Here is a 23,999-nt window from a genome sequence, read left to right as displayed (position 1 = left end):
AAGGAAGGGGCCCCTGACAGCTCTGTCTGGGGCTGTCTCCAGGATTCTGCCCTGGTCCGTCCTAAGCACTAAATTTCCCGGGAACTCCAAGTACGGGGCATGCAGAGGCAGATGTGCCGGCAAGGCAGAGAGCACCCGGGGTGAGGAGGTGGGGCTGCCTCTTCTCCATCACTGGGTTATCACACCTCACACCCCAGGCTGGGGATCCAGCTTGACCTGGGCCGGGTCTTCCTGTGCTCTACTTACCATGGAGTGGCCCAGCAGGAACACAGGAAGCCCCGGGTAGTCTTTCTGCATGATATCCACGTGCTGTAGCACATCCCTGATGAAAACGTGGAAGTCAGACACTACCATCCTCTCCCCTTCGCTCTGTCCATGGCCAACTGGAAGGGAAAGGGAGACGAGAGAAGCACAGTTACCGGGAGGCTGACAAAGCCCAAGCTCAGTGACTTCCCCACAGGAGTTACCAGCCACTCTTTACTGAGGACCTGAATGGGTCACCCCCCGCCCCCGCCCCTTGAATCCTTTCTTTGCAACCGCTGTCCGACGTGGGAATCCTCTCCCCATTTTACAGCTTAGCAAGTTGAAGCACAGAATGGTTAAGGAACCTGCCCAAGATCACATGACCAGGAAGTGACGAGCCAGCGCACAAAGCCTGCCCGTGCGGCCAGGACGCTTTCCTTGTTTCCAAGGAAGAAAGAAAAGGACAGGTGCACCAAGTCTCACCAGGCCCGATCTTCCACCAAGTGGCCGGGACTAAGATTGATGGGGCTCGGAATTTTCTGGGGTTTTCCCACTTTCTTAATCCTCACAGTTGTGTTTCAGTGTTAGCCTTTCACCAGGTAAAGTGTTGCATCCTGTCACCTCACTTTACAGCTTTCAGTGACGCTAACGTGACAGATATGCGTTAGGATGAAATAGTCAGGTGCACTTGCCAGAAATCTCGACGAAACTGCAGGAAAACTAGGTCACAGTGCATTCCTCCTGGGTTTTATTATCTGCCACGTTTCTGGGCTGTTCGTTCCCCCTTGTTCTTTTCTTAGGGTCTCTCCATGTTTTCCCTCTCTGAAGGACATCAGTCGCTATAGAAACAGCTTGCTCGCTGCCGCGGCTTCCTTATTCAGGCTGAGAGCCACTGATGCAAGTATTTGAAAATCACAAAAAAGAACAGGGGCCACACAGCCAGGGTATCTGCCAAAACCCTTCCTGCCACCTCTGCAAGGCACCTGTCACGGTAATAATGATGGCAGCACCCATTTCACAGATGGAAAGGGTAAGGACTTACTGCCACGAATCCCTGGCCCTGGTGTCCCGGCCCCACCGCCGGGGGCAGGCATGTGGGGTCGTTGCACACCAGCTCTGTCACCTGCTCAGTGGCACCCTCTACTCTCTTGCCCCTCTGAGGATTTTTTCTCCCTTCTTAAATTTATTTTTATTTTCTTATGGTGGTAAAATACACATTACACAAAATGTACCACCTTAACTTTTTTTTAGCATACGGTTCACTGGTATTGAGTACATTCACAGTCTCGTGCTGCTATCACCACCGTCCAGCTCCAGAACGTCCCAAACCAAAACCCCACACTCGTGCTTATGGGCTGAATTGTGTCCCTCCAAAATTCTGGTGTTGAACTCCTAAACCCCCGCAACTCACAATGTGACTGTATTTGGAGGCAGGGCCTTCAAAGGGCGGATCTCATTAAAAGAGGCCATTACGGTGGGTCTTAACCCTATCTGACCGGTGTCCTTGAAGGCAGAGGAGAATTGGACACGGGGACATCAAGAGCACGTGCACAGGGGAGAGACCATGTGAGAACACAGGGAGAAGATGGCCATGTGTGAGCGAAGGAGAGACTGCCCACATCTCAGTCTTGGGCTTCAGGCCTCCAGAGCTGTGAGAGAATAAATGTTGTTTAAGCCGCTTATTCTGGTGCTTTGTCATGGCAGCCGAGCCGACTGATACACCCATTGAACAACAATCCTCCATTCCCCTCCCCCACCCCCCACCCCCACCCCGTGGTCCTTAGAATATAGTTCAGTAATGATATGGCCAGAGTCTTATTTTTCAAGTTCAAGTTATTACAAATGTGTCATAATTATTTTCTCTGTGTGCTTCTAATTTGATACACAATTAGATTCATTAATTTCAAAATAAATTCGATTCCAGCTCTAAGTTTCGCTTTTCAATTTAATTTTCTTTTCCGAATACATACGCATTGACCTGCTACAACAGTTAGAAATTTATAAAAAGATTCAGCCAGCCACGTCTTGCTTCTTTGCCTATCTATTCGATCTTTCCCTCTTGTTTCCTATGGTTCACCACTCTAGTCATTTTCTGGTTTTTCCTCGAAGCGTTTCTTTTTTGCAGAAATATGAAAATCGTCTCTCTTTTTTAAGATACGTTTTTTAAATGTTTTATTTATTTTTGAGAGAGTGCGCAAGCAGGGGAGGGCCAGAGAGAGGACAGAGGATCTGAAGCGGGCTCTGCGCTGAGAGCAGCGAGTCTGAGGTGGGGTTTGAACTCACAAACCACGAGATCATAACCTGAGCTGAAGTCAGATGCTCAACTGACTGAGCCACCCAGGTGCCCTGATCTTTTTTTTTTTTTAAGTAGTGTTCACATCCAGCCTGGAGCCCAAGGTGGGGCTTGAACTCACAACCCTGAGGTCAAGACCTAAGCTGAGATCAAAAGTCGGGTGCTCAACCGATTGAGTGACCTAGGCACCTTCTATCTATCTATCTATCTATCTATCTATCTATCCATCTATCTTTCTATTCTTATTTTCCCTCCTTTCCTACATTAAAGGTAGCACGCCACACATGACTCTACAACAACTCCCCCCCGCTCCCACCCCACTTTTAGCATATTCTGGAGATTATTCCGCACCACAACCAGGCCACAGAACTCTTCTCCATTCTGTTTTCCTGCTACGTGGTACTCCTTCTGTGAGTGAATGAAAGTTTCTTCAGACAGTCTCTTATTGCAAACTATTTGTGTAAGAGCCAATCTCTTGTTGATTACACAGTTGACTGTAATGAATAACCCGGGGATGTCATGATGGGGAAGACGCGCCTTCAGGGCGTAAGTCTAGACACGGGGTTGCCAGGTTGAAAAGGACGTGTGTGTGTCACTTTGGTAGTTTTTGCCAAATCTCCCTCCACGTGGGACGCGCTGTCTTTCCTCGATGGGCCAGAGATGGGAGAAGGCTGGTCTCTCTCAGCCTTGCCAACAAAGCGAGTCTGGATTTTTACCAGTAAGATAAGAGAGAAAGGGTAGATAGAACATCTCTTCAGGAACAAGTTGTATTTCTTTTGTGGTGAACTGAGAATTCATGTCTTTGCTTATTTTTTCTGTTAGGGTCTTACATTTCATCTTGGTACTTAAGAGTTTTCTATATGCTAGTTATTCATTCGTACTTTGATTTTGTTTATGCTGTGTGTGGCTGTGCAGAAGAGTTTAATTTTTTTTATTATCTTTTAATTTTTTTAATGTTTATTTATTTTTGAGAGAGACAGAGCATGAATGGGGGAGGGGCAGAGAGAGAGGGAGACACAGAATCCAAAGTGGGCTCCAGGCTCTGACCTGTCAGCACAGAGCCTCATGTGGGGCTCGAACTCCCCAACTGTGAGATCATGACCTGAGCTGAAGTCGGACGCTTAAGCTGAGCCACCCAGGTGCCCCAGAAGAGTTTTATTTTTAAATAGTCAAACGATCAATCCTTTCTTTTCATGGCTTCTGAGTTTTGATTCTTGGTTGTAAAGGCTTTCTCCACCTCAGGGTTCTAAGGGAGGTCAGTCACATGTTGTAAGTTCTTTTATGGTTTCATTTCAGTCATATGTTGTGACTTTACGGTTTCATTTCTTTTTTTGTGGTTGTACATAACATGAAATTTACATTAATCACTTTGAAGCGTTCGGTTCAGTGGCATTAACGATACTCACAATGTCGTAACTGCTCCCCTCTATCAAGCTCCAAAACGCAGATGGGTCTTAATTGTATTAACAAAATTCAGGAAAAAGTCCTTCATGACCTCATGGTGAGCTCATTCTTGTCATACATGAAAGTTCCCTTTTCACTTGAATCTAGTCTATTTCTGGATTTCTGTTTAGTTCCGCCGGCCTGCTTATTTGTGAGTTAGCCCCTATTATTAAACATGACAGTATCTGCCCATCCTTTCTACATATTAGGTGCAGGAAGCCCTGGTCACGCCCCAGGTTTGCCCTTGCTCGTGTCTGTGGCTCCCGTGCTCTGGCTCTCCTCCTAATGAAGATGTCTCCTAGCCACACAGTCTCTGGTTCCAGGCTCTTTCCAGAGCTGCAGATCTGTCTTGCCATCCCCTGGTCCTAAAGATTCCTGACGGTCACATGGCCCCTACACTGCTTCTCAAACAGGCTCCCCTCCTGGGTTCCACATGGTGGTTCACGGCCCCATCATCTTTCTGAATCATTCAGGCCAAAACAGAGCTGTGGTCTTTGACTTCCATTCTATCCCTACATCCAGCTGGTCCCTGAATCCTTCCAGACTTCCAGATGCACAGCCTCCTGAACCAGTCTTCTTGTTTGCACAACCACATCCCTCGCAGGGGGTGAGACCCTTGTTGCCTTTCACTGCCCACCCCCTCCTCAAGCTCTCCCGGCTCCAACCTGCTGGGCACTGCTCCGCCTTGTCTTCTGGGCACTGTTCTGATCTTGAAGTGGCCAGACTTTCCCCACTTTTCAGAACTCAGTCTGCACATTCCAGGCCAGCATTCGGGGCCTCCGCTAAAGGCTCCCACTCGTCCCTCTGCCTCCACAAAAAGCACATTCCAAGCCACACTGCCAACCACCTGCCCACTGTTCCTCAGAGCACATCCACTTCCTGCCTCGTGCCTCTCATGGAACAGCCCTTCTGCCACAGTGCCCTCACTCCTGCACCAGGCCAGGAGCCAAGTCCTTCAAGACCAGACTCAAATCCTATCACTTCCATGATGTCTGCTGCAATCCCCTGGATGCAGGTGTGATTTTTTTTCCCCTTCCACACTCCCAAAGCACTTCCGGTCTCCATCAAACATGGGTTGATGAGACTTTCCCCCCTTTCTCTCCTCCAGCATCCCTCCACCACGGACTGAGGGCCCCTGGAGCCAGGGTGACAAAAGCCCTGATTAGTGGCTGACCCCCCACTGCACTCTGCTCTGGAGGATTCTAAGGCGAGTCTGGCTGGACTGGGCAGAAAAGAAGGCTGTGAGTAATTAGTGATGTCTGCCACAGACACGAAAGAGGAGATTCGGCAGGCATGGACCCCACATTGGCCAGGCTGTCCTCATGAGCAAGGATCCTATTTTATTCATCTGCATATTCCCCAGGGCTCCGTGCACAGACCCCACGGAAGGTAGGTGCTTGATTAATGCCTTTCACATGAATTGTAGGCAGTATTTCCATAATGGCCACTCATCAAAGAGATTTAACCCCATGACTCCACTTACAGTTGATGTGATTCATTTCCCTTCCCACCGAGTAGACTGAGCCAACTGAGCACTAGTCTGCATGGGCAATTCAAATTCTTCTTCACCTTGTATCTTTTTTTAAATGTATTTATTTTTGAGAGAGTGAGAGAGAGCGAGCGAGCACAAGCGGGGGAGGGGCAGAGAGAGAGGGGGAGACACAGAATCCGAAGCAGGCTCCAGGCTCCGGGCTGTCAGCACAGAGCCTGACACGGGGCTTGAACCCACGAACCGCGAGGTCATGACCTGAGCCAAAGCCAGTCGCTTAACCGACTGAGTCACCCAGGTGCCCCTCACTTTTTAAAGAACCCTGCACCACAGACCTTCATCCAACATATTTTTGTCTTGTTTGCCTGGTTTCCCTACGTACTATGTTTTTTATTCTGTATTTTGACACTTAAGCCTCTGGTTACTGCTGGCCCTAGAGGGACTGTCCCTCCTAGGGCTAGCCAATTTCTAGAGATGGGAAAGAACTCATCTGTGAGCTAGCCTTCCAGAGCCCACTCACCCCAGGACCCCTCCTCTTTGGCTCTCACACTCCAGGGTACTAACCCCCTGCCCTAATCACCCCAGGGCTAGGTACCAGATAACTAGGGACATCCCTGAGCCCCAGAGCATGCTGAAATTATTCAAATCAGTCGATTCTATGCCTCTTCTCCCGCCTCACCTGTTCCCCCGGAAACCACAGTCAAGTTTCCTGCCCCCACTTTCCCCTCACTCTCTCTGCCTCCTGATGACCCTGGTGCCTCTTTGGGTGACCCTGCCTGGTGCCCTGTTTCCTGTTTCTAGGGATCTATGAATATAATAAATTCTTTTTTTGTTTATTTTCGAAAGAAAGAGAGAGAATATGTGGGAAATGGGCAGAGAGAGAGGGGGACAGAGGATCTGAAGCAGGCTCCATGCTGACAGCAGACAGCCCGATGCAGGGCTCACATTTGCAAACCACAAGATCACGACCTGAACCGAAGTTGGACACTTAACCAACTGAGCCACCCAGGTGCCCTTGAATATAATAAATTGTTACTTCATGACAGTCACCTTTGTGTCTGTGTGACTTACCACACCTGATTAAAACCAATCTTAGTTACCCTTAAAACTCTAGCCCTGTTTTTGATGAAAAGTAAACACTTAGTCATTCTTTGTTGAATGATTAAATAATCCCAGTCTCTCTTTGTCTCATATAAAATACTTCTATTTTCCATGCTATTACCTACCACGTGCAAAAAAAAAAAAAAAAAAAAAAAAAAAAAATCCACGAGAAGGATCCAGAAAGCTGATCATCCTGTTAACGTTAGAATAGAAAGAAATGAACACCCCACTTCCCTTTTCTTAGGGGACCAGTTCTACTCAGTAGTCATTTTGTTATAGAAGAAAAGGTAACCCACAGCCTTAAGGAAGGGAAGAAAGTGTAGGTGTTGACAAAGCAGTAATAACAGCACCTGACATTCGCACGGCAGTTCATAATTTACAAAGCCCTTTCCCCAGAGTTTATTCCATCTGATCCTTGCGACTCTGCAAGTGAGGGATCCATCTCCCCATTTTCTAGCACCCTCATGCTCGGCCCACCAGCGCATTAGAGGCCGCCGAGGACTCCAGCGTGGGGTCCAGGCTCCGAATCCAGTGCTGTGACTGTCACGGCTCCATGCAAAACCTGGGCAGGAAGCAGAAGGTTCGGAAGCTGATGGCATGAAAAGAAAAGCCCTTCCTGATAGGATAAAGGACCCGTTGTGAAAACACACAGCTGGCACCTTCCCTCCGAGCTGGTGCCTGGAGCTGCTCACACCTGAGGCAAGTCCTGGGAGTGGCTGATTGGCGGTGTCTCACGCGGGGTGGCTCACACTCCCCAAGCGGCTGAGCTCTTTAGCACCTGCACACGTGCAAACACAGGGGCTCTGGGAGGCATCCTTTGAGAGCCTTTGCAAATATTTGAGAGCAGGGCACGGTGGGAACATCCAGGCTGGGCAGAGACCGATATCTAAATTGAATTGAACCATGAAAAACAGCAACAGACGTTCGCTGAACACCTCGTGTCTATGAGCAAACTGTGTTCACACGTGTTACCACGGGCAGACTCTGTAGGTGCCCCTGCGAGCTTTACAGACACAACGGCACGTTTCTGGGAGGTTCGGCAGCCTGCCTGGTGCAGGGCTGCCTCGAGGACATGCCGTCTGAGCTGAGCTGGGAAGAACGGCCGGGTCCGGGAAGGGCAGGGTGAGCGCGCCCCCGCCCCGGGCACAGAGTGGACAAGGACCCCGGGTGAGAGGAAGGAAGTGTGCTGCCTTGGGGTGGGGGCTACAGTCTGGGTGCGGCATCTACCCAGAGAGAAGGGGCACCGAGGACAGTTTCACAAAGAAGAGTGACATGTGCATTTCTTTAAAAATTGGCTTCACTTGATCCCTTTTGCCACAAGACCATCATGAAAAATGCTGTCCAAAGATTTGTCCACCGACTACATCTGTATCCCCCTGGGTATAAGGGACCCCAACGCCGCCTTGGCTCCGGCTGCCAGGAGTTGGGAGGGAAAGATTCATCTTCAGGTGGAGGGAGGGAGTTGTCGGGGTGTGGAGCCGCCCCAGGGTTAGGGGGACTGAAGACACAGTGAGCCACAGACTTTCCCCAATAAAAGATATGTTGCCCTGACCTCCACCCACATGGAGGAGGGCAGCCTTCGGCTCAGAGGCCGGCTGGCAGCACCATCCGCTTTCCTTGCAGACTGGCAGACTGAGGCCCACAGACGCTGGGAAGGAAGTCCGCGTGAAGCCTCAGAGTGGCGGAGCTGGGAAGCCACACCGTACCTTTACCATCAAGGGAAGAGATACAGGTGTTACTTAAAATGGGGGCCTGTGGATACAGGTGTCATCATCAGACCCGCGCTCTCCTGCATCAGTCCCTCTGCCTTCTGAAAGGCACATGTCACCGAGGCAACTCTAGAATGATAACACGATTTCCACGAGATGTCACGGGCCCCAGCTCCCAACTTTGCCACCTTCTGTGTGGACGCAGCACCCTGGCATCTCTGGTGAGGGGTCTGTGGTAGAGCCCACAGCTTCGACTGCCCCAGCTCCCATCCCGTGTGAGGGTTTCTGCACAAGCAGAGAGCTCTCCGTGTTTCTCAACTCTGCCGCTCTGGAGGTGCCCCCCACCCTCCAAGGTGGCTGCCTTCCCACAGGCCACACAGGTGGGCCCGCAGGATTTGCTCAGCCTGCCAGAAAAACCAGCTCTGGAAAGACAAACTAACAAGAAAAGAGCTCTGGTCTTGGCCTTGGCCCAATTCCCCATCACCCAGAGAGATCCAAGGCGATTAGCTATCTAGCAGGCCATTGCATTTATTCACATCAGCCCGGTGATTTCAACCGTTCCTGACTTTCCTGGGGAGTTTTCTTCCTCTCATGGGCAAGGCAGCCACGGGAGGGGTGTGGGGCTGACTCAGAGCCTAGGCTCCAGAGAGCTGGCTTTGATGTTCCTGGGGACATCAGGCTGATAGGAGGACGGACCCTTGCTCCTACTGCAATTAGGGTATCGGCCCTGCATTCCTGGCCACCCCACAAGAGGTCAGCCATCACCAGGTGGGCAGGGCCCTTGCAGGATGTGTGGTTCAGACCAACAAGACAGACGGTCACTATGGAGCCTCTGGCTTTGAGAACCTTGTGGCTGGACCAGCAGGAAGTCACGGCTACTAAAACCCAGAGGGCGTGTTAGCTGTGGATGAGCTACCAGAGAGGAGCAGGCACAGTTAGGGGCAAGGGGAGGGCCCTCGTGAAATGCCTACTTCTAAGTCTAATGTAAGCACCAGCTCATATACGCTACAGGAAAGGGAGAAACCGGTCCAATCACTTTGGAAAACATTTGGGCATCTTGTAGGGTAGAAATTTCATGCTTAACAACCCAACAATTCTACCCTAGGCATAAATACACCCAAGAGAAATCTACGTGCGTGCCCCAGGAGACAGGAATACGACTGTGCAGCAGCCTGTGGTCGTAGCCAGAGGATGGACATCTTGTAGCAAAGGGGACTACTCTACAGTCAAAGCAGTAAGTTAAAGCTTACACGCAGCCCCATGGTCAAAACTTAGCAACAAAATATAAAATGAAAAAAGCAAGTCATGAAAGACTGGGGAAGTGTGCAGTTCAGCTATTTTACATAAAAGCTAAAAAAAAAAAAAAAAAAAAAAACCAAGGAAAAGCCAACAATGTATCTTTTTAGAGTCTTATACCTAGGTGACAAAAGGGTAAAATAACAAACCAAGGGAATGAGACACACATTGGAAGAGGATGGTTATGTCCGGTTTCTTGCCTGAGTGTAAAACTGGCAGACACATACCCATCTCATAAAGTTGTTGGGGGAATCAGTGAAATCGACAGCATGCCCGGCATGTAACAGGTCTTCAGCACAGGCCAGCACATCCCCCCCGTCCCCACATACGGTTTCAGAGGAGAAAATTCACAAACCAGCTCTCCAGAGATGAAGGACAGCTGGTCCGTGGAATTCTTAGAGACGAAGCATCAAACTACCTTTCAGCTCGACTTCCTGCAAACTAAAAATTCCCAGGTTTAACATATAACAGACCCTTTCTCCCCCTCTTCCAAAACATGAAGTTCAATCTGCCATGTCCTCCACCCGATTCCAGAAATTCCCACGTGGGGCTCTTCAGTTGCTTGATAAAAACAAAGCGATGCTGCAACCCAAGTTCAGCTTCTATTGAAACTCGGCCAAGGGCTACTTTGAAAAAACAAAGGGCAATGCGCACAGTGAAGTGGGTTGCCTTAAAAGAAGCGCAGATTCATTTCTCCAGGACGTGAGATCATATATGTATACACGCAAACACACACACACACACACACATCTTTTAAGAGAGAGAGAGAGAGAGCGTGCTCAAGCTAGCAGGAGATGGGCAGAGGGAGAAGGAGAGAGAGAGACGATCTCAAGCAAGCCCCGTGCTGTCACCGCAGAGCCCGACACGGGGCTCGAGCTCATGACCGTGGGATCATGACCTGAGCTGAAATCAAGAGTCGGATGCTTGACTGACTAAGCCCCCCAGGAGCCCCCTGATAACAACTCTAACCTGCAGGATCACCGTCTAACGTAAAGACAAACAGGCAAAAGCCAGAGGCTGCCAGGCAGTAGAAGACTGGGGTTAAGGTGGAGGGCTGGAGTCAGCTCTGCCTCCCTGTGACCTGGGGCAGGTGACCTTGCCTCCAAAGGCTCGGCTTCCTCACCTCCAGGGAGGGGCACTCACAAAGCCCACTCCATGGGGCGCCATGAGGGCTAAGGGAGGGCATGAGTGTAAGGTACGTGGCACGCAGGAAGTGCTCAATAAATGCTTACTGTCATTATTAGGCACCTCTGCATTCTTTGCACTGAAACATGTGTGGTGTTGTCAATTCCAGCACAGGATACAGTGAAATCAGCCACTCCTCTAAACTAGCATTAATTATGCACTAACATGTCAGCAAGGGAGACCAACGTCAGAAGTGCCCTTGGTTCCTAGAAGTTTGGAAATGATGATTTAGATCTTTCCTGTTGATTCCTCAAGCAGATGCAGGGGCAAGCCATACCCCAGGAAGCCTTGTTTCCTGAATCAAATCCCTACCTCCTAATGAGGGGTGGGAGTCCCGCGTGATAACGGTGAAGAGGTGGAGGCTGGGGGCCTGGAATCCGGCCGCAGGCTTTCCCCACCCACTCAGTCTTGTCAGGGTAATGGACAGGCAAAGGGAGGCCTTTGGCAGAAGCCATCTGCCAGGATCCTAGGGGTCCTGCTAGCTGGAACCCCTGATCCCTGCTGGCCCTGCCTGTGAAGAGGTTAGAGACCAGCCCTCTGGCCCTCTCTGCCCACCCTTACCACCTGGGCACGCTGCTCATCTCCCAGCATGGAGGGATGGGCCGTGGTCCTGCCGCTGCCAGCCCAGCACCCTGTGGAGTGAGTGTTCCCCAGCCATCCCGGCTGCAGGGCACCAAGGTCTTTGTGCCACCGGGCAGTGTGACTGCAGGATGGTGCTAGACCTGGCTGCACTGTCCCGTATGGTAGCCACCAGCCCCATGTCTGGGGAGAACCCAACAAGCATTGAGGTAGCCGTGGAGTATGGGGTTAGGTAGGATGACTCTGGGGTTAGACTTCCTCAGGTCAAATCTGGCTTCGTTATAGTAAGGCGTCATGCAGTGTGTTCAACTTCCTTCAGCTACAAGGCAGGGGGCAATAATTACCCTACCCGACTTGGATTGTTGGTAAGATTGACTGAGATAATCTGCACAGAGTCCTCAGGTCAGTGCTGGGCATAGAGGAAGTGATCACTAAGTATTAGCTGCAGAAATAAGAAACAAAACAAACAAACAAACAAACAAAAAACAACCCACTCCTGTCCTCGCCGACCAGAAATGACTATCAGTAAAGTTTGGTCTTGGGGCGCCTGGGTGGCTCAGTCGGTTGAGCGTCTGACTTTGGCTCAGGTCATGATCTCACGGTTTGTGAGTTCGAGGCCCATGTCGGGCTCTGTGCTAACAGCTCAGAGCCTGGAGCCTGCTTCAGATTCTGTGTCTCCCTCTCTCTCTGCCCCTCCCATGCTCATCCTCTGTCTCTCTCTCTCTCTCTCAATAATAAATAAACATTAAAAAAAAAAAAGTTTGTTCTCAATTCAATGGCTTGCCAGCATGAACTGTGTGAACTGACCTGGGAAGACCTCTAAGACACGTCATTGGAAGAAAAACGTCAAACTGTGGAATGATACCTAAATGGCTCTTTTTAACAACCCACAGACTCATGCTCTTCCCTATGGCCAGCCGCCCCTCGAGTGCCCTTGGTCAGGCCTGAGCCTCCTGCTGGGACACCCAGGATGCGTGCCTTACGAAGGGCAGAAGGTTTAGGTGGAGGCGGCCACGGCTGTACCTTTTGGCAAGACAGCCAGGGAGCGTAATGTGACTCCTTGTTCGGTCAACCCCCACTGTTCCCACATCCGGTCCCAAAGGGCATGTGCTGGGGCGTGGGGTGGGGAGGAGGTCACTCCTGCTAACGGACAGGCCTTCTCTAACAGGGCTGCTGCAGGAAGACAGAAAAGCAACCAAATAAATGTTGCCTAAATGCCTGCTGTATGCCTGGTCTTGGCGAGGCACTGGGAGCCTAGAGTTGATTCGTAATTTGATACATACTATATCAATAGCCCCCTACCCACTGTTACATAATTTGGGGTTTGTTGTTGTTGCTGTTGTTTGTTTTATTTTAGGGAGAGATAGAGAGAGAGAAGAGAGAGAGAATGAATCTTAAGCAGGCTCCACATTCAGTGTGGAGCCCGATGTGGGGCACCATTCCAAGACCCTGGGATCATGACCCGTGCTGAAATCGAGAGCTGGACACTCAACTGGCTGACCCACCCAGGCGCCCTTGTTACATAATTTGTACTTGTGATGTCTACTGACTGCATGATATCCCATCGGGGGGATAAAATCAAGACTCACTTAACTATTCTCAAGGGTGAGGCACTGAGATTGCCCTCAATCTTTGCTGTTATAAATAACAATGAGATGAACATCTTTTTACAGACATTTATAGAATTGTTAGGACTGACTTGGCAAAATGGGAGTTCTAGATCAAAAGATAGGACTATTTTGGGGAGTCTCCATCCATAGAACCAAAAATGCTTTCCAAATGGACAATTTTGTTGCCAGCAAAGTATGGAAATCTGAGCTTTCTCACACGCTTGTGTGCACAGGGAGCTGGGCCTTTGTTTGTTATGGGGGAGGTGGAAAACCCACTTGGTTTCCAGGCAAGAACCCTGTAGAAATATCCTTTTGGTCTGAAGAACACATAGCTCAAGTCACATATATATTTTTTTCTCCTCCACCTTTGGTAGGGAGCACAGAACCCACATGTGACCCAAACAAGGGTTCATAAAATAACCCAGGCACTGGGTTAACTCACGTGGACTCCGGTGCAGGTGGCATCTGTGTGACTGCACGGGCCATACCCAATGCACCCAAAAGTGAGGTGACTGAGAACCAGCTCAGAGGCTGCCTATGTCATCAAGCCATAGTCTTCCTGTTCCAGCAACTTTCTCAAGATGGTGCTGCACCGTCTGATTCCAGTGTTTAACCTCAGTGCTTTACTGGGATGAGAATGCCCACGTCCCCAAATTGCCTTCCAGCTCTAGAGATCACGGTTTCAAGGCCTGTTTTCCAAGGAAGGTCTCGTTTGCTTTCCGTGCTCCTGTGACATCCAATAAGCAAAAACCCCATTAGCAGCGGCATATTGCATGAGTGTAAGAGCTTCAGACCAACGACAAGTTAAAAGTAAACTTGCATCCTTAAGCTAGCAGCCGATGGCCATTTGCTGCCATCAAGAAAACGAGTTCGGTCATCAGCCTACGCAACCCCACTTGTGCTAAAAACGTCCTCGTCAGGTTCCGAGGGCAGAGAGTAGGGACGAAGGGGGACTCAGAGTCACGGGGCCAAGGGGCTACAGAGGTGATATGATCCAGGCGAGACGGGGGCTGTGTGCCACCAGGGCAAGGACAGCGCGTGACCAGGGGCGTTCCGCCTCTGTCTTCTGCTCTCTTTTTACGAACTGTGCATATGGCAAAAAGTCCGAGATCACAGCTTGTTGGCCTGAAAAACAGTTTGTTTCCCTCAACAAAAGCCATTTCCTCCTCTTGTGTTTGCTGATGGTCCAGGCTTCCTTCCACGGACCCTTGGAACAGCATGTTTTTGTCTCCCCAGCTACAACCACACGGAGTTACCTTCCACTAAAGGAAACCGCCCTCCGCTGTAGCTCTCTGCAGCATCCACGTACAAGCTCAACTTTATGAAGGACATAAAGACAGACATTAATTTCTTTACTAATTGACGACAGCTTGAAAAAGGTATAAAGATGCCAGAATTCAGCATATGGGCTACGGAAACACATTTTGGCTCAGTTTTTTTTTTTTTTTTTTTTTTTTTAGCTGTTGCAACACGCTTTATAATGTAACCAGCTAGGAGGCTGTTAACGGTGCGGCATTTTAGAAATAATGCGTTTTCGGGATTTCGTGTTTAGAGGGTTTATTTGAAAACATCCTACTCTCTACTGTATAAATAAGAGAAAACAGCATGACAAAAAGTGTCATAACTAAGGTTCTTGGCGTCTAACAAGAGGATCTTCTGCATCAGGCTGGAGGATGAGGACTCAGTTTCAGAGAACTGAGGGAGGCTGGTTCCCACCATGGGACTAGCAATCACCTCCCACGTGTCATGCCTGTGGGGACCATTCTCCTGTTCGTTTTCCGTCTAACCAACGGATTCTGGGTTAGCCAGAATCATCCAGAAATACCAGACCTTTCACCCACATAGTTCTGACCAAAGTTGAATATACAGAAAGTTTATAAACAGGCAACAGCTGTGGGGTGGGGTGAGGCGCTCACTCCCAGAAACTTCCAGGATGTGATGAGATCAAGGACTAAAAAGCCCGTGAAAAAAAAAATAACAGGACGCTCTGGAAATTCCAAATAACGCTTGAGGCAAATTACAGCACACCATCAGATTACTCCATGAGAGCAGCAATCCCAAGGGTTTGAAGCTTCAGAAAACGTTAAGTATATTTTTAAAAGCCTTCGTACATTTAGAAGCAAAGGAAAAATGTCACAGGGACAGGCAACAAACAATGTGCCAAATCAGGCAAATCCCTGACCTGACCCGGCTTTCACAGAACACATTGTTTTAAAACTATTTTCCCCATGTCCTTCAGATAGTCCTCATTTTTGTTGGGAAATAGATTAAAGAGACTCTGTTTCGACTTAGGTATTTGACCGCACACAGTAAACTCACTGACTGACAGACGGTCAGTCTGGAAGACAATAGGAAGGATCTGGGTTCACGTCCTGACCGCTGCTTTGTAGCTGTGCGAGCTTGGGCCAACCACCTGGCTGCTGTGACCCTGGTTTCCCGTCCCTTACGACTGCCCCCAGGGATGGTGGCTGGCAGGTGGCTGAAGGTTACACAAGAGAGCAGGTGAAGGCGGCTGTCGGCAGCAGTGTCTGTCCAGCCTCCCCAGCACGGCCTTCCTCCCTCGCCTGAACGGGGCTGTGGGTTGCCCAGGGTAGGGGGGGGGGCACTGTGCCCAGAGCAAGCTCCCCTCAGAGACAGTTGTCACAAGCCCTCCCTATGAGTGGGGGCAGATGAGCCACGGCGGATGAATGGAGAAGGCCAACTGGGGCACTAACGTCTTACAGGACCCGCTGTGAATCTGCCTGTTCTTGCCCACCATGCTAACAAAAGTGCATCGGCTTGAGGCCAACGCGAAGAACAGGGTTCAAATAGAATGGGACACCTGGCGGGGGCCAGGAGCTTGGGAGAGACGTGGCCCACACGGGAACAGGTGGAAATGGCAGCAGGGCTGAGGGCAGCAGGAGAGACCCAGCTCCTGGGGTTGCTCAGATGACCCAGCGTCTGGCTAAAGTGGGAAAGTCTTCCAGGCTCTGCTTCAGGGGAAAAAAAAGCGAAACAAAAGTACATGCAGCCACTGCCACCGAGGTTTCTCATATGGGGGCCCTACACATCACTGTTGCTACGTTTGTCCCAGTCCGTCCAAGCTGCTCACCATCCCTGAGCAGATGGCAGTCACCCTTCTTCCGAGAGCGAAACTCTCCCCTGTGTTGGCTCGCGGGTCCTGTGTCCCCCGCCTCGCCGGCCCAGAGGGTCTCTCGTCACCGCTCCCCACCCCCTCACTGTGTGTGGGGCTCCGCTCATCTTGTCTCTCCCCTGGAAGGCCCCCAACTTCTCCCTGTGTGCCTGGCCTCCCCAGTCCCAGTGTCCCTGCTCTGTAGTGTAACGTGCTCCACACCATAGAACCACACCCCCCAAAGACGGTGTGCTCCTAGGGGGCAGGATGCCTTATCTTTGTGTCTCCAGCATCCAGAAAGTGCCAGGCCCACAGAGGATGCTCAGGAATAAGGGAGCTAGTGAGAACCCAAGGTTGTGGTTTATGGGGTCACAAATGAGAGGTTCACTGCAGGGAACTGACTGCAGGGTCTCAAGTCCAGCCCAGCCCCAAATGGGGACAGTCACAGTGTCTTCCATCAGGTGGCTGTCCAAAGACTTAAGAGACATACTTGCAGGCTCCCTGGGGACCTCGGCTTCCACCAAGACACCTATCCAGTTTCTCAACGATGGTCTCAAAGGAAACACTCAGACCCCGTGATGGGTCTGACTCTGTGATGAGTCCACACCCAAGGTCCCTGGCACTGGCTCACAGACTCCTGAGGCTGCACAAGTGACTCAGACATGTCACAGAAAGGGGGGCCTACCCCACAGGAGCAGGACTTCATGAGGGAAGGGGCCCCAAATATATCACACAGAGTAAAGCGTAATTAGCAAGGAGATTCAGGAGTATTCTCCAAAACGCCAAGTGTTAAAAGTAATTATAAGCAAAGATCAAATAACTTGTGACCGCACTGTGGATCTCACTGGTATGGTGCACGGAGGGCAATTTTAGTTTCTTCCATAAAAGCATGCCTGCCCTCTGTGGCCTCGGATTTCTTCCCCCTCTTCACCATGAAGAGGCATCTGGCCTCCAAAGGAACATCCGAGTTCAATCTGAGTTCTTCTGAGTTCAGGGTTGTACACAATCTGTTGACACTGCTCCTTCTTGTAGAACTGCCAGGAGAAAGCCCGAAGTTCTGGCCACGGCCCCGAGACCTGCCCACAACTCACCTGGCTCACTGCCATCACGGCACTGGGGGCTCAGCTGTGGCCCCCACAAGTTCATATGCTGAGGTCCCAAACCCCAGCACCTCAGAATGTGACTGTGTTTGGAGACAGGGCCTTTTAAGAGGTGATCAAGCTAAAATGAGGTCACGGGGGGCACGCCCTCTCCAACCTGACCAGTGTCCTTACAAGAGGAGACGGGGACACAGAGACGCACGAGGGACCACCACGTGAGGACGCAGGGAGAAGACAGCTATCTGCACGCCAACAAGCGAGGCCTCAGGGGAAACCAATCCTGCCGGCCTTGGACATCAGCCCCCAGAACTACACAGAAGTAAACGTGTGCTGTTTAAGCCCCCCGCCCAGGGAACTTGTTCCAGGAGCCCGGCCAGAGCCAGCTCACATGCATGGCATCCTCTCCATCGGGCTGCGACAACCACAAATGGTCTGCCTTCCCTCCACACGGCTCCATCACGGGCTCTGTCCTCGTGCAAACAGAACTCTCTTTGCTCAGAATGCCACCTTCGCCTGCCCACCTCACAAGCTCATCCTCAACCATCCACACCCCCTGCAGACATGACCGCCCGCGTGCTGGGCCCCCTGCCGCAGGGGGCTGCTCCCTCCTCTGTGTGTCAGAGGCCACGATCATGCGTGCAGCCCACGAATGGCCCTTTGTCGAGAGGCCTGTAATCTGGTGCAAAGTCTGAGCTCCCGACACTGGGATTCTGATCGTTCTCACACTGAACAGGACCAGAGTAAAAGTTTCAGAGAGCTTTCCTGCTATAATCCCTTCAAGATGTATGCATTCAGGTAATGTCCATTTTAAAAGGAAGATAGCATGATGGCCTGCTCTATTTCCTACTTCCCAACCCGCCTGCATGACAAATTCCATTCATCTTTTATTCAACTAGACGTTTCCTGAGCACTTGTTATGCGGGGGTGGGCAGGGGATGCGATCAGCCAAGAGCCCCCTCCCCACCCCAGACAGGCCTGTTGTCATTCTGCTGGAATCAGACAAGAAACACAGAAAGTGCAGAGCAGGTCTACTGGTGGGAGAGAGCAGAGCAAGGGGCAGGGAGGCCATGCACAGGTGTGTGTGTGGATGTGGGGTGACAATTTCAGAGCCTCATGAGAAGGTGATCTTTCAGTAAAGGTGAGAAGGAGGTGACAGAGGAAGCCACTCAGACGGCTAGGGATGCATGTTCCCATTTCCCATGGCGGAGGGGGGGTGCGTGGGTGGGGAGCACAGGGAGGCCAGTGATCTGGAGACGGGGGTGGGGGGTTGGGGATAGGGAGGGGAGAGTCCCTGGAAGAGATTTCCAAGGGGCAAGGGTGGGGTGGGGGCAGAGGCTCCCTGCTGAAGAGCCTCCTCTTGTGTCTAGTTTGCTTCCTGGTGAAATTCAGGGCCCTTTTCCTTCAGGGTTTGCTGTAGAGACAGAACTCAGAGTCCCCATTGTACACCCAGCCCAGGGGGTGGCCCTGAGCCTCCTCACTGATGCAGGCGAGGAGACAGTCTCCATATCTGCTCCCGCCAAGCTTCAATGTGCCTCACCCCCCTTTGTCAACATCAGAAGTGACATACAAAAAAGTAGAGGGAAGTGTAAACCCAAGGGAGTGAGACCCACGGCCCACGGTGAGGGAAACAGAGAATGGCCCAAACAGCAGGGGGGGAGGCAGGACCCCCAGGGACTCAAGGAGACATCAGCTTGTTCTGTTGACCAAACCACTGGGCTCAGTCATTTATACACACATACACACGCGTGTGTGCACGCACACTCCCATAAACACGTGCACATAGCTGAAAGGATATACCATAAAACGGGGTACTGGTTGCTTCTAGGTAGTCTGATTGAGGTCATTTTAATTTTTTTTCTTTTTTAAATATTTTCCAAAATTGGCACAATGAACTAGCATTTTGTCATCTGGGGAAAAAATAAAGGCTGATTTTTTTTTTTTTTGAGTCACACTTGTACCTGTGCACAGACACATAAAGCATGGAAATGAAATCACCCAGCTCTGCAATCAGCCCCCCATCCTATCTGTTCTTGAGAAATGACTTTAACTGGAGTTAGGGCGTCCATGCATTAAACCAACGCACAGGGACTTGGCCAGGTGGGGAGGATGTGAGAATTAACGAGAGGGGGCAGGGCGAGGTACCAGCAGCAATCAATATGAAGAGTCCTTTAATACCACACTGATGCTTCTACTGGCTTGGATCAGAGCCATCAAGACAATCCCTCAGCCTCCAGCGAGACACCCTCCGGCAAGGCTCTTACCAGAAATAGGTCTGGGAAATGCTTTCCCTTCTGTTCTGCCATCTCTGCCTTCTCGGAAACACACCTGGAAGCTTATCTTGGTCACATGGTACGTTCACTGCCAACGTGGCTGCAACCCCTCCTCCCTTTCCTGGGGGTCCCTGAAGGTCCCAGACCTGGGCTCAGCACTTGCTTTGATCAATGCAATGCAGCGAAGGTGATGTATGGCCAGGTCTGAGCCTAGGCTCCAAAGGTCTTGCAGCTTCTGGAAAGCCTGCTCACCTGCCAGCTGACGGGAGACCAGCCCAGTCACCTCCACGGCCTCTGCCACCCCAGCCAGCAGCCGACGACCCCCAGACCAGAGGTGTCTTGCCGATGACCTGTGGCTGAGCCTGGCCTAACACACTGACTCTCGGGACCATGAGCTAGACAAATGGCTGTTGTCTTAAGCCACTCAGCTGTGGGGTGGTTTGTTACACAGCGATAGCTGACTGATTACTAATGTCACGAATGTCCCTGGGCAGGATGACCTTGGCTCAATTTAAACTGCTCCTCAGAGAATTTTGTTTTAGACCATGAGGTTCCAGCTGGGAGAACTGTTCTCCTGTGCCAGACGCCTGGGTCTCCCAGTCCACAGCAGGGCCCCTCAGAGGTCAGGCACTGCAGCAGAGGAAGAGCCACAGATAATAACTTGGTAGCAGGCACTGCATCTATTGATTTTTAAAATTGTTATTTATTTGAAATTACAAAATACATGAGTGCAATCTCAGATTTGCTACCCTGATCACTTTGCTATGTCTCTACATACTCACATTCTTATGTCTGTTATCTCCATGTAATTATGTGGTATGACCCTCTTTTTCTTTCCATAAACCGTTGTCTGTTTTTACCCTTAACAATGTATCATGGAAACCCTTCCACAGTCAAAATTACAAATCTCTCTCTTTCTTTTTAACCAGCAACATACGAATGTGCCCTATCGTACAAAGAGTCGATCTAACTATTCCTCTGCTGGTAGGCATGTGGATTGTTCCAGACTGTTCACAGAATAAGGTTTGCCTCTCTCTGTGCACCTGATAGGTCCCTCTAGGATAGAAACAGAAACGTGGTGTCATTGGCCAAGTGAGCATTTTTTTTTTAATTTTCTTTTTTGACGTTTGTTTTTGAGACAATGCGAGAGACAGAGGGCAAGCAGTGGAAAGCAGACAGAAGGAGACACAGAAGCCAAAGCAGGCTCCAGTCTCTGAGCTGTCAGCACAGAGCCTGATGTGGGGCTCGAATTCATAAACTGTGAGATCATGACCTGAGCCGAAGTCGGACACTTAATCGACTGAGCCACTCAGGCACCCCAAGTGAGCATTTTAAAGGAAAGACAGAGGCAGAAGGAGACTTGCCAAAATCCACAGACCAATGAGCCACCCTTCCTGCAAAACCAGCCAAGCTCCCCGTGTCCATGTTTTCTGGTTTCTGTCACCTTCCTGCTCTCCTGGGCTCCTTCCCTTTCCTTTTTCCGTAGCCTCAAATGTACTTAGCATGGGACTCATCAAATAGTGTTATCTTTCCTGCTTTACTCCAAAACGCATGTGCACTGAAATTGCTATATTTTCTACAGGGGATAAAAACTGCCCTCTGTTTACTTGTTCTTGGCCCTTAATTTTTTTCTCCTTCAACAGTCTTGCACTAAAAAGAAAAAAAAAAGAGTTCTACTGTTACACTATAAAATAAACACCAGATTCTTATGGGAAGGCTATAAAAGGAATTCCTGCAAAACTGGGAGACACAATATGCATGGAAGTTAGTACAAAAGAAACCCAAAGAGAAGACGACGAGAAGTAACAAAACAGCGGAGAGGTACAGAGAATCCTCCCCCCGTGCCATCCGGAGCCGGCCCCACAGCCTCTCCCGCTGCCTGGATGGGCGAGGGTTCTGGAACAGTGAGGACTGCAGGTGTTGGACCCAAACTCCCTTCCACACCCATAGCTGGCAATGTGGAAGGTAGTATATCCTTTTTCTGGCGGTCCTGAGAACCCAGGGATGTTCTCAGGCGTTAGGCAGGAGGCCATCTACCCCCACACAGAATGGTCCAAGTAGGCACAGCTCTGCTCCGATGGTCACAGCCCACCGGTGCCCCTGAATTTGCCGAGGACAGAACACAGTTCAGCTGCTGAGCTGGGCATGTCTACGGCCTCAGACATGCCTGGGTTTTGGCTCTGCCCTTGGGGAGTGGTGTACAAATGCCCTCTGACCTTCACTTTCCTCACTGCAAATGTGACAGTAATAAGGGCAGCATATAATCTGTGGGGAGGACAGCTCCTTCTGCAAATAACACGAGGATCAGAAGCCACCTGGTGACTTAACCAAGGCCACATGCTACAAGGTAGCAAAGCACCTGGTCGAGGGGGACGTGCCGGGCATGTGGGCATGACCCCCAGCAGGGCCTCAACACCCTTTGCTTGGTGATGGCTCTCCACTTCCACCCCTGCCTCTGTCCAGCCATGTGAAGCAGCCTGGACCAGCCTGAGCTGGCCGGTATCGGGCCCCTGAGCTGCTTAGCTGTTTTCCTTGTTTGTGTAGGCCCTGCCTCCCACAGGCCATGTGGGAGTGTTTTGATCACTTCTGGTGGGTGGCTGGCTCAGCACTTGCGGGTGGACTTTTGTGCCCTGGAGAGGAGGCCACACTCTCCCAGCTCCCCAAGGCCTGGTCTCACCCTGCTTCTCTGAGCTTGTCCTCCTGCTGGTGGCTTCCTTCCGTGAATTCAGTCCCCAGCCCAGGAGAGGCCCCACCGCTGACCCCCGATGCCTGGGACCCGCCAGTCTTGGCGCCCACCTTCCCACCAAGGTCATGGCAAAGCTCCTCCGGTCCCCTTGCAAGGAGGAGAGGCCGAGATGAAATGAGAAAGTCTCTCCCGTTTAGGGAGTCAGCCCTGCTGGCCCCCTCACAGCCATAAAAGGCAAAATAAGGAAGAAACAAATATATAAAAAACTCCATACCAATACGTCCCAAGATTGGAAGAAATACTTCACTTCTGTTCCAGTTTCCTTGACTGTAGGATGAGAAATCTTAAGCCTCTTGCCGAGGGCTATCGGAAGACTCAAAAACACTCCAAGTCCATTTGGTGCCTCACACGCTTTACATACACTAACTGGATTAATTCTCACAGAAGCAGCACTACTCATGTCTGTTTTACTAAGGTGGAAACTGAGGCACAGCGGGCCGATGGCAGGGCCAGAATCCACAGCTGGACGGCTCTGCTCTGAGCACCTGAGGCTGTTAGTCCTGAAGGCCAGGGTCCCAGAGCTATGGCCTGGGAGGTGGCCTGGGAGGTGGGGGGCACGCCTGCGTTCCCCTCCCTAGGAGGAGAGGGGAGGCTCCCAGCCAGCCTCCCCACAATCCCCCACTCCACAGCCAACAACCACAAGGAGAGGAGAATATCAGAATGAAAGGGTTTTTCTTGGGTAGGCATCTTGTAAGACGTGTATCTTTTTTTATTTTAGAGAGAGAGAGAGTGTGAGTTGGGGAGAGGCACAGAGGGAGAGAGGGAGAGAGAGAGAGAATCTCAAGCAGTCTCCACACTCAACACACAGCCCGATGTGGGGCTTGATCCCACAATCCTGGGATCACAACCTGAGCCAAAGTCGAGTCTGACGCTCAACCGACTGAGCCTCCCAGGTGCCCCATCGTAAGATGGATTTTTAACCCTGTGTGTCTTCTGGTTCGTATATCCTAGCCCCTAAGGCGGTAACATTCCCTCCACTATCTGTATATTCTGTCTTACAAATTCACCTTGAACCCAAGTGAGCAGACTGTGTAGGAGGAATGCAATGTTTGACAAGATGGCAGGGTGTTCTGCTTTTTCTAAGTGTTTTCTGGCATCCTCAGATTTCTGGGCAAAGGCACCCGCTTTGAGCGGTCACCCAGCCATGGTGTCTGGGAGGGACTGTACTAAGACGAGCCCCTCAGACACGAGGGCTGTTCTTTTGGCTTACACAGCCCCATGTGCACAGGGCGGTCCCACAAGTTGCTCAACGCTAGGAAGAAAAGCAGAAGATAAAACCTGAATTCAAACAATTTCACTTCTCATGAGTCACTGTGACCTGGGAACAAGGGCCAAACCACAGTTAAAATTGTGTTCCCATTAGCTACACTCTGTTCGTGGCGAAAGGGGCAAAGAGTTGGTTAAAAAGTAAAAAGGCTGAAGTATGTGCTCGCGGGTTCCTAAAGGGTAAGGTGCCACCTTCACAATTCTGTCCTGGCCATCTGCGTTGTTATTCACTGAACACATTTCCCTATTACAGGGACTCCCTTTTTTTCTTTATAGCAATGTATTTATCAAAGATACTTTCTATCACTACCGTTAACAGAAAACCAGTCACATCCCATAAACAGTAAGTAACTTCAGAGACTGCGGTTGGCCTACCCCATATCTATTCTTTGCCTCCTTCTTTGTAACCTATACACCTGAATGTATTCAGTTTGGCAATGTACCTGGCTAAAGCACTCTATCTCCCAGCTTCCCTAGCAATTAGCTGTGGCCATGTGACCAAGTTCTATTCATTAAGATACAAGAGAAAGTTGATAGCAGGAACTTTCAGAAAAGCT

At 50.5% G+C, this 23,999-nt stretch overlaps 1 protein-coding gene across 7 annotated transcripts in view; it reads right to left on the bottom strand.

Annotated features, from left to right (window-relative positions):
• MGLL (monoglyceride lipase) overlaps positions 1–23,999 on the bottom strand; it is a 162,713-nt gene that overhangs the window by 34,018 nt on the left and 104,696 nt on the right. For all 7 annotated transcript variants that reach the window (XM_045494024.1, XM_045494023.1, XM_045494026.1 and 4 more), the window contains one exon: positions 247–383. In XM_045494024.1, the coding sequence (XP_045349980.1) occupies positions 247–383 (137 nt within the window). The remainder of the gene's footprint in view (positions 1–246; positions 384–23,999) is intronic.

Source organism: Leopardus geoffroyi, chromosome A2, assembly GCF_018350155.1.
Source record: "Leopardus geoffroyi isolate Oge1 chromosome A2, O.geoffroyi_Oge1_pat1.0, whole genome shotgun sequence".
Lineage (NCBI taxonomy): Eukaryota > Metazoa > Chordata > Mammalia > Carnivora > Felidae > Leopardus > Leopardus geoffroyi.
Note: the sequence above shows the minus strand (reverse complement) of the source record. Positions and strands in the feature narration are given on the sequence as shown.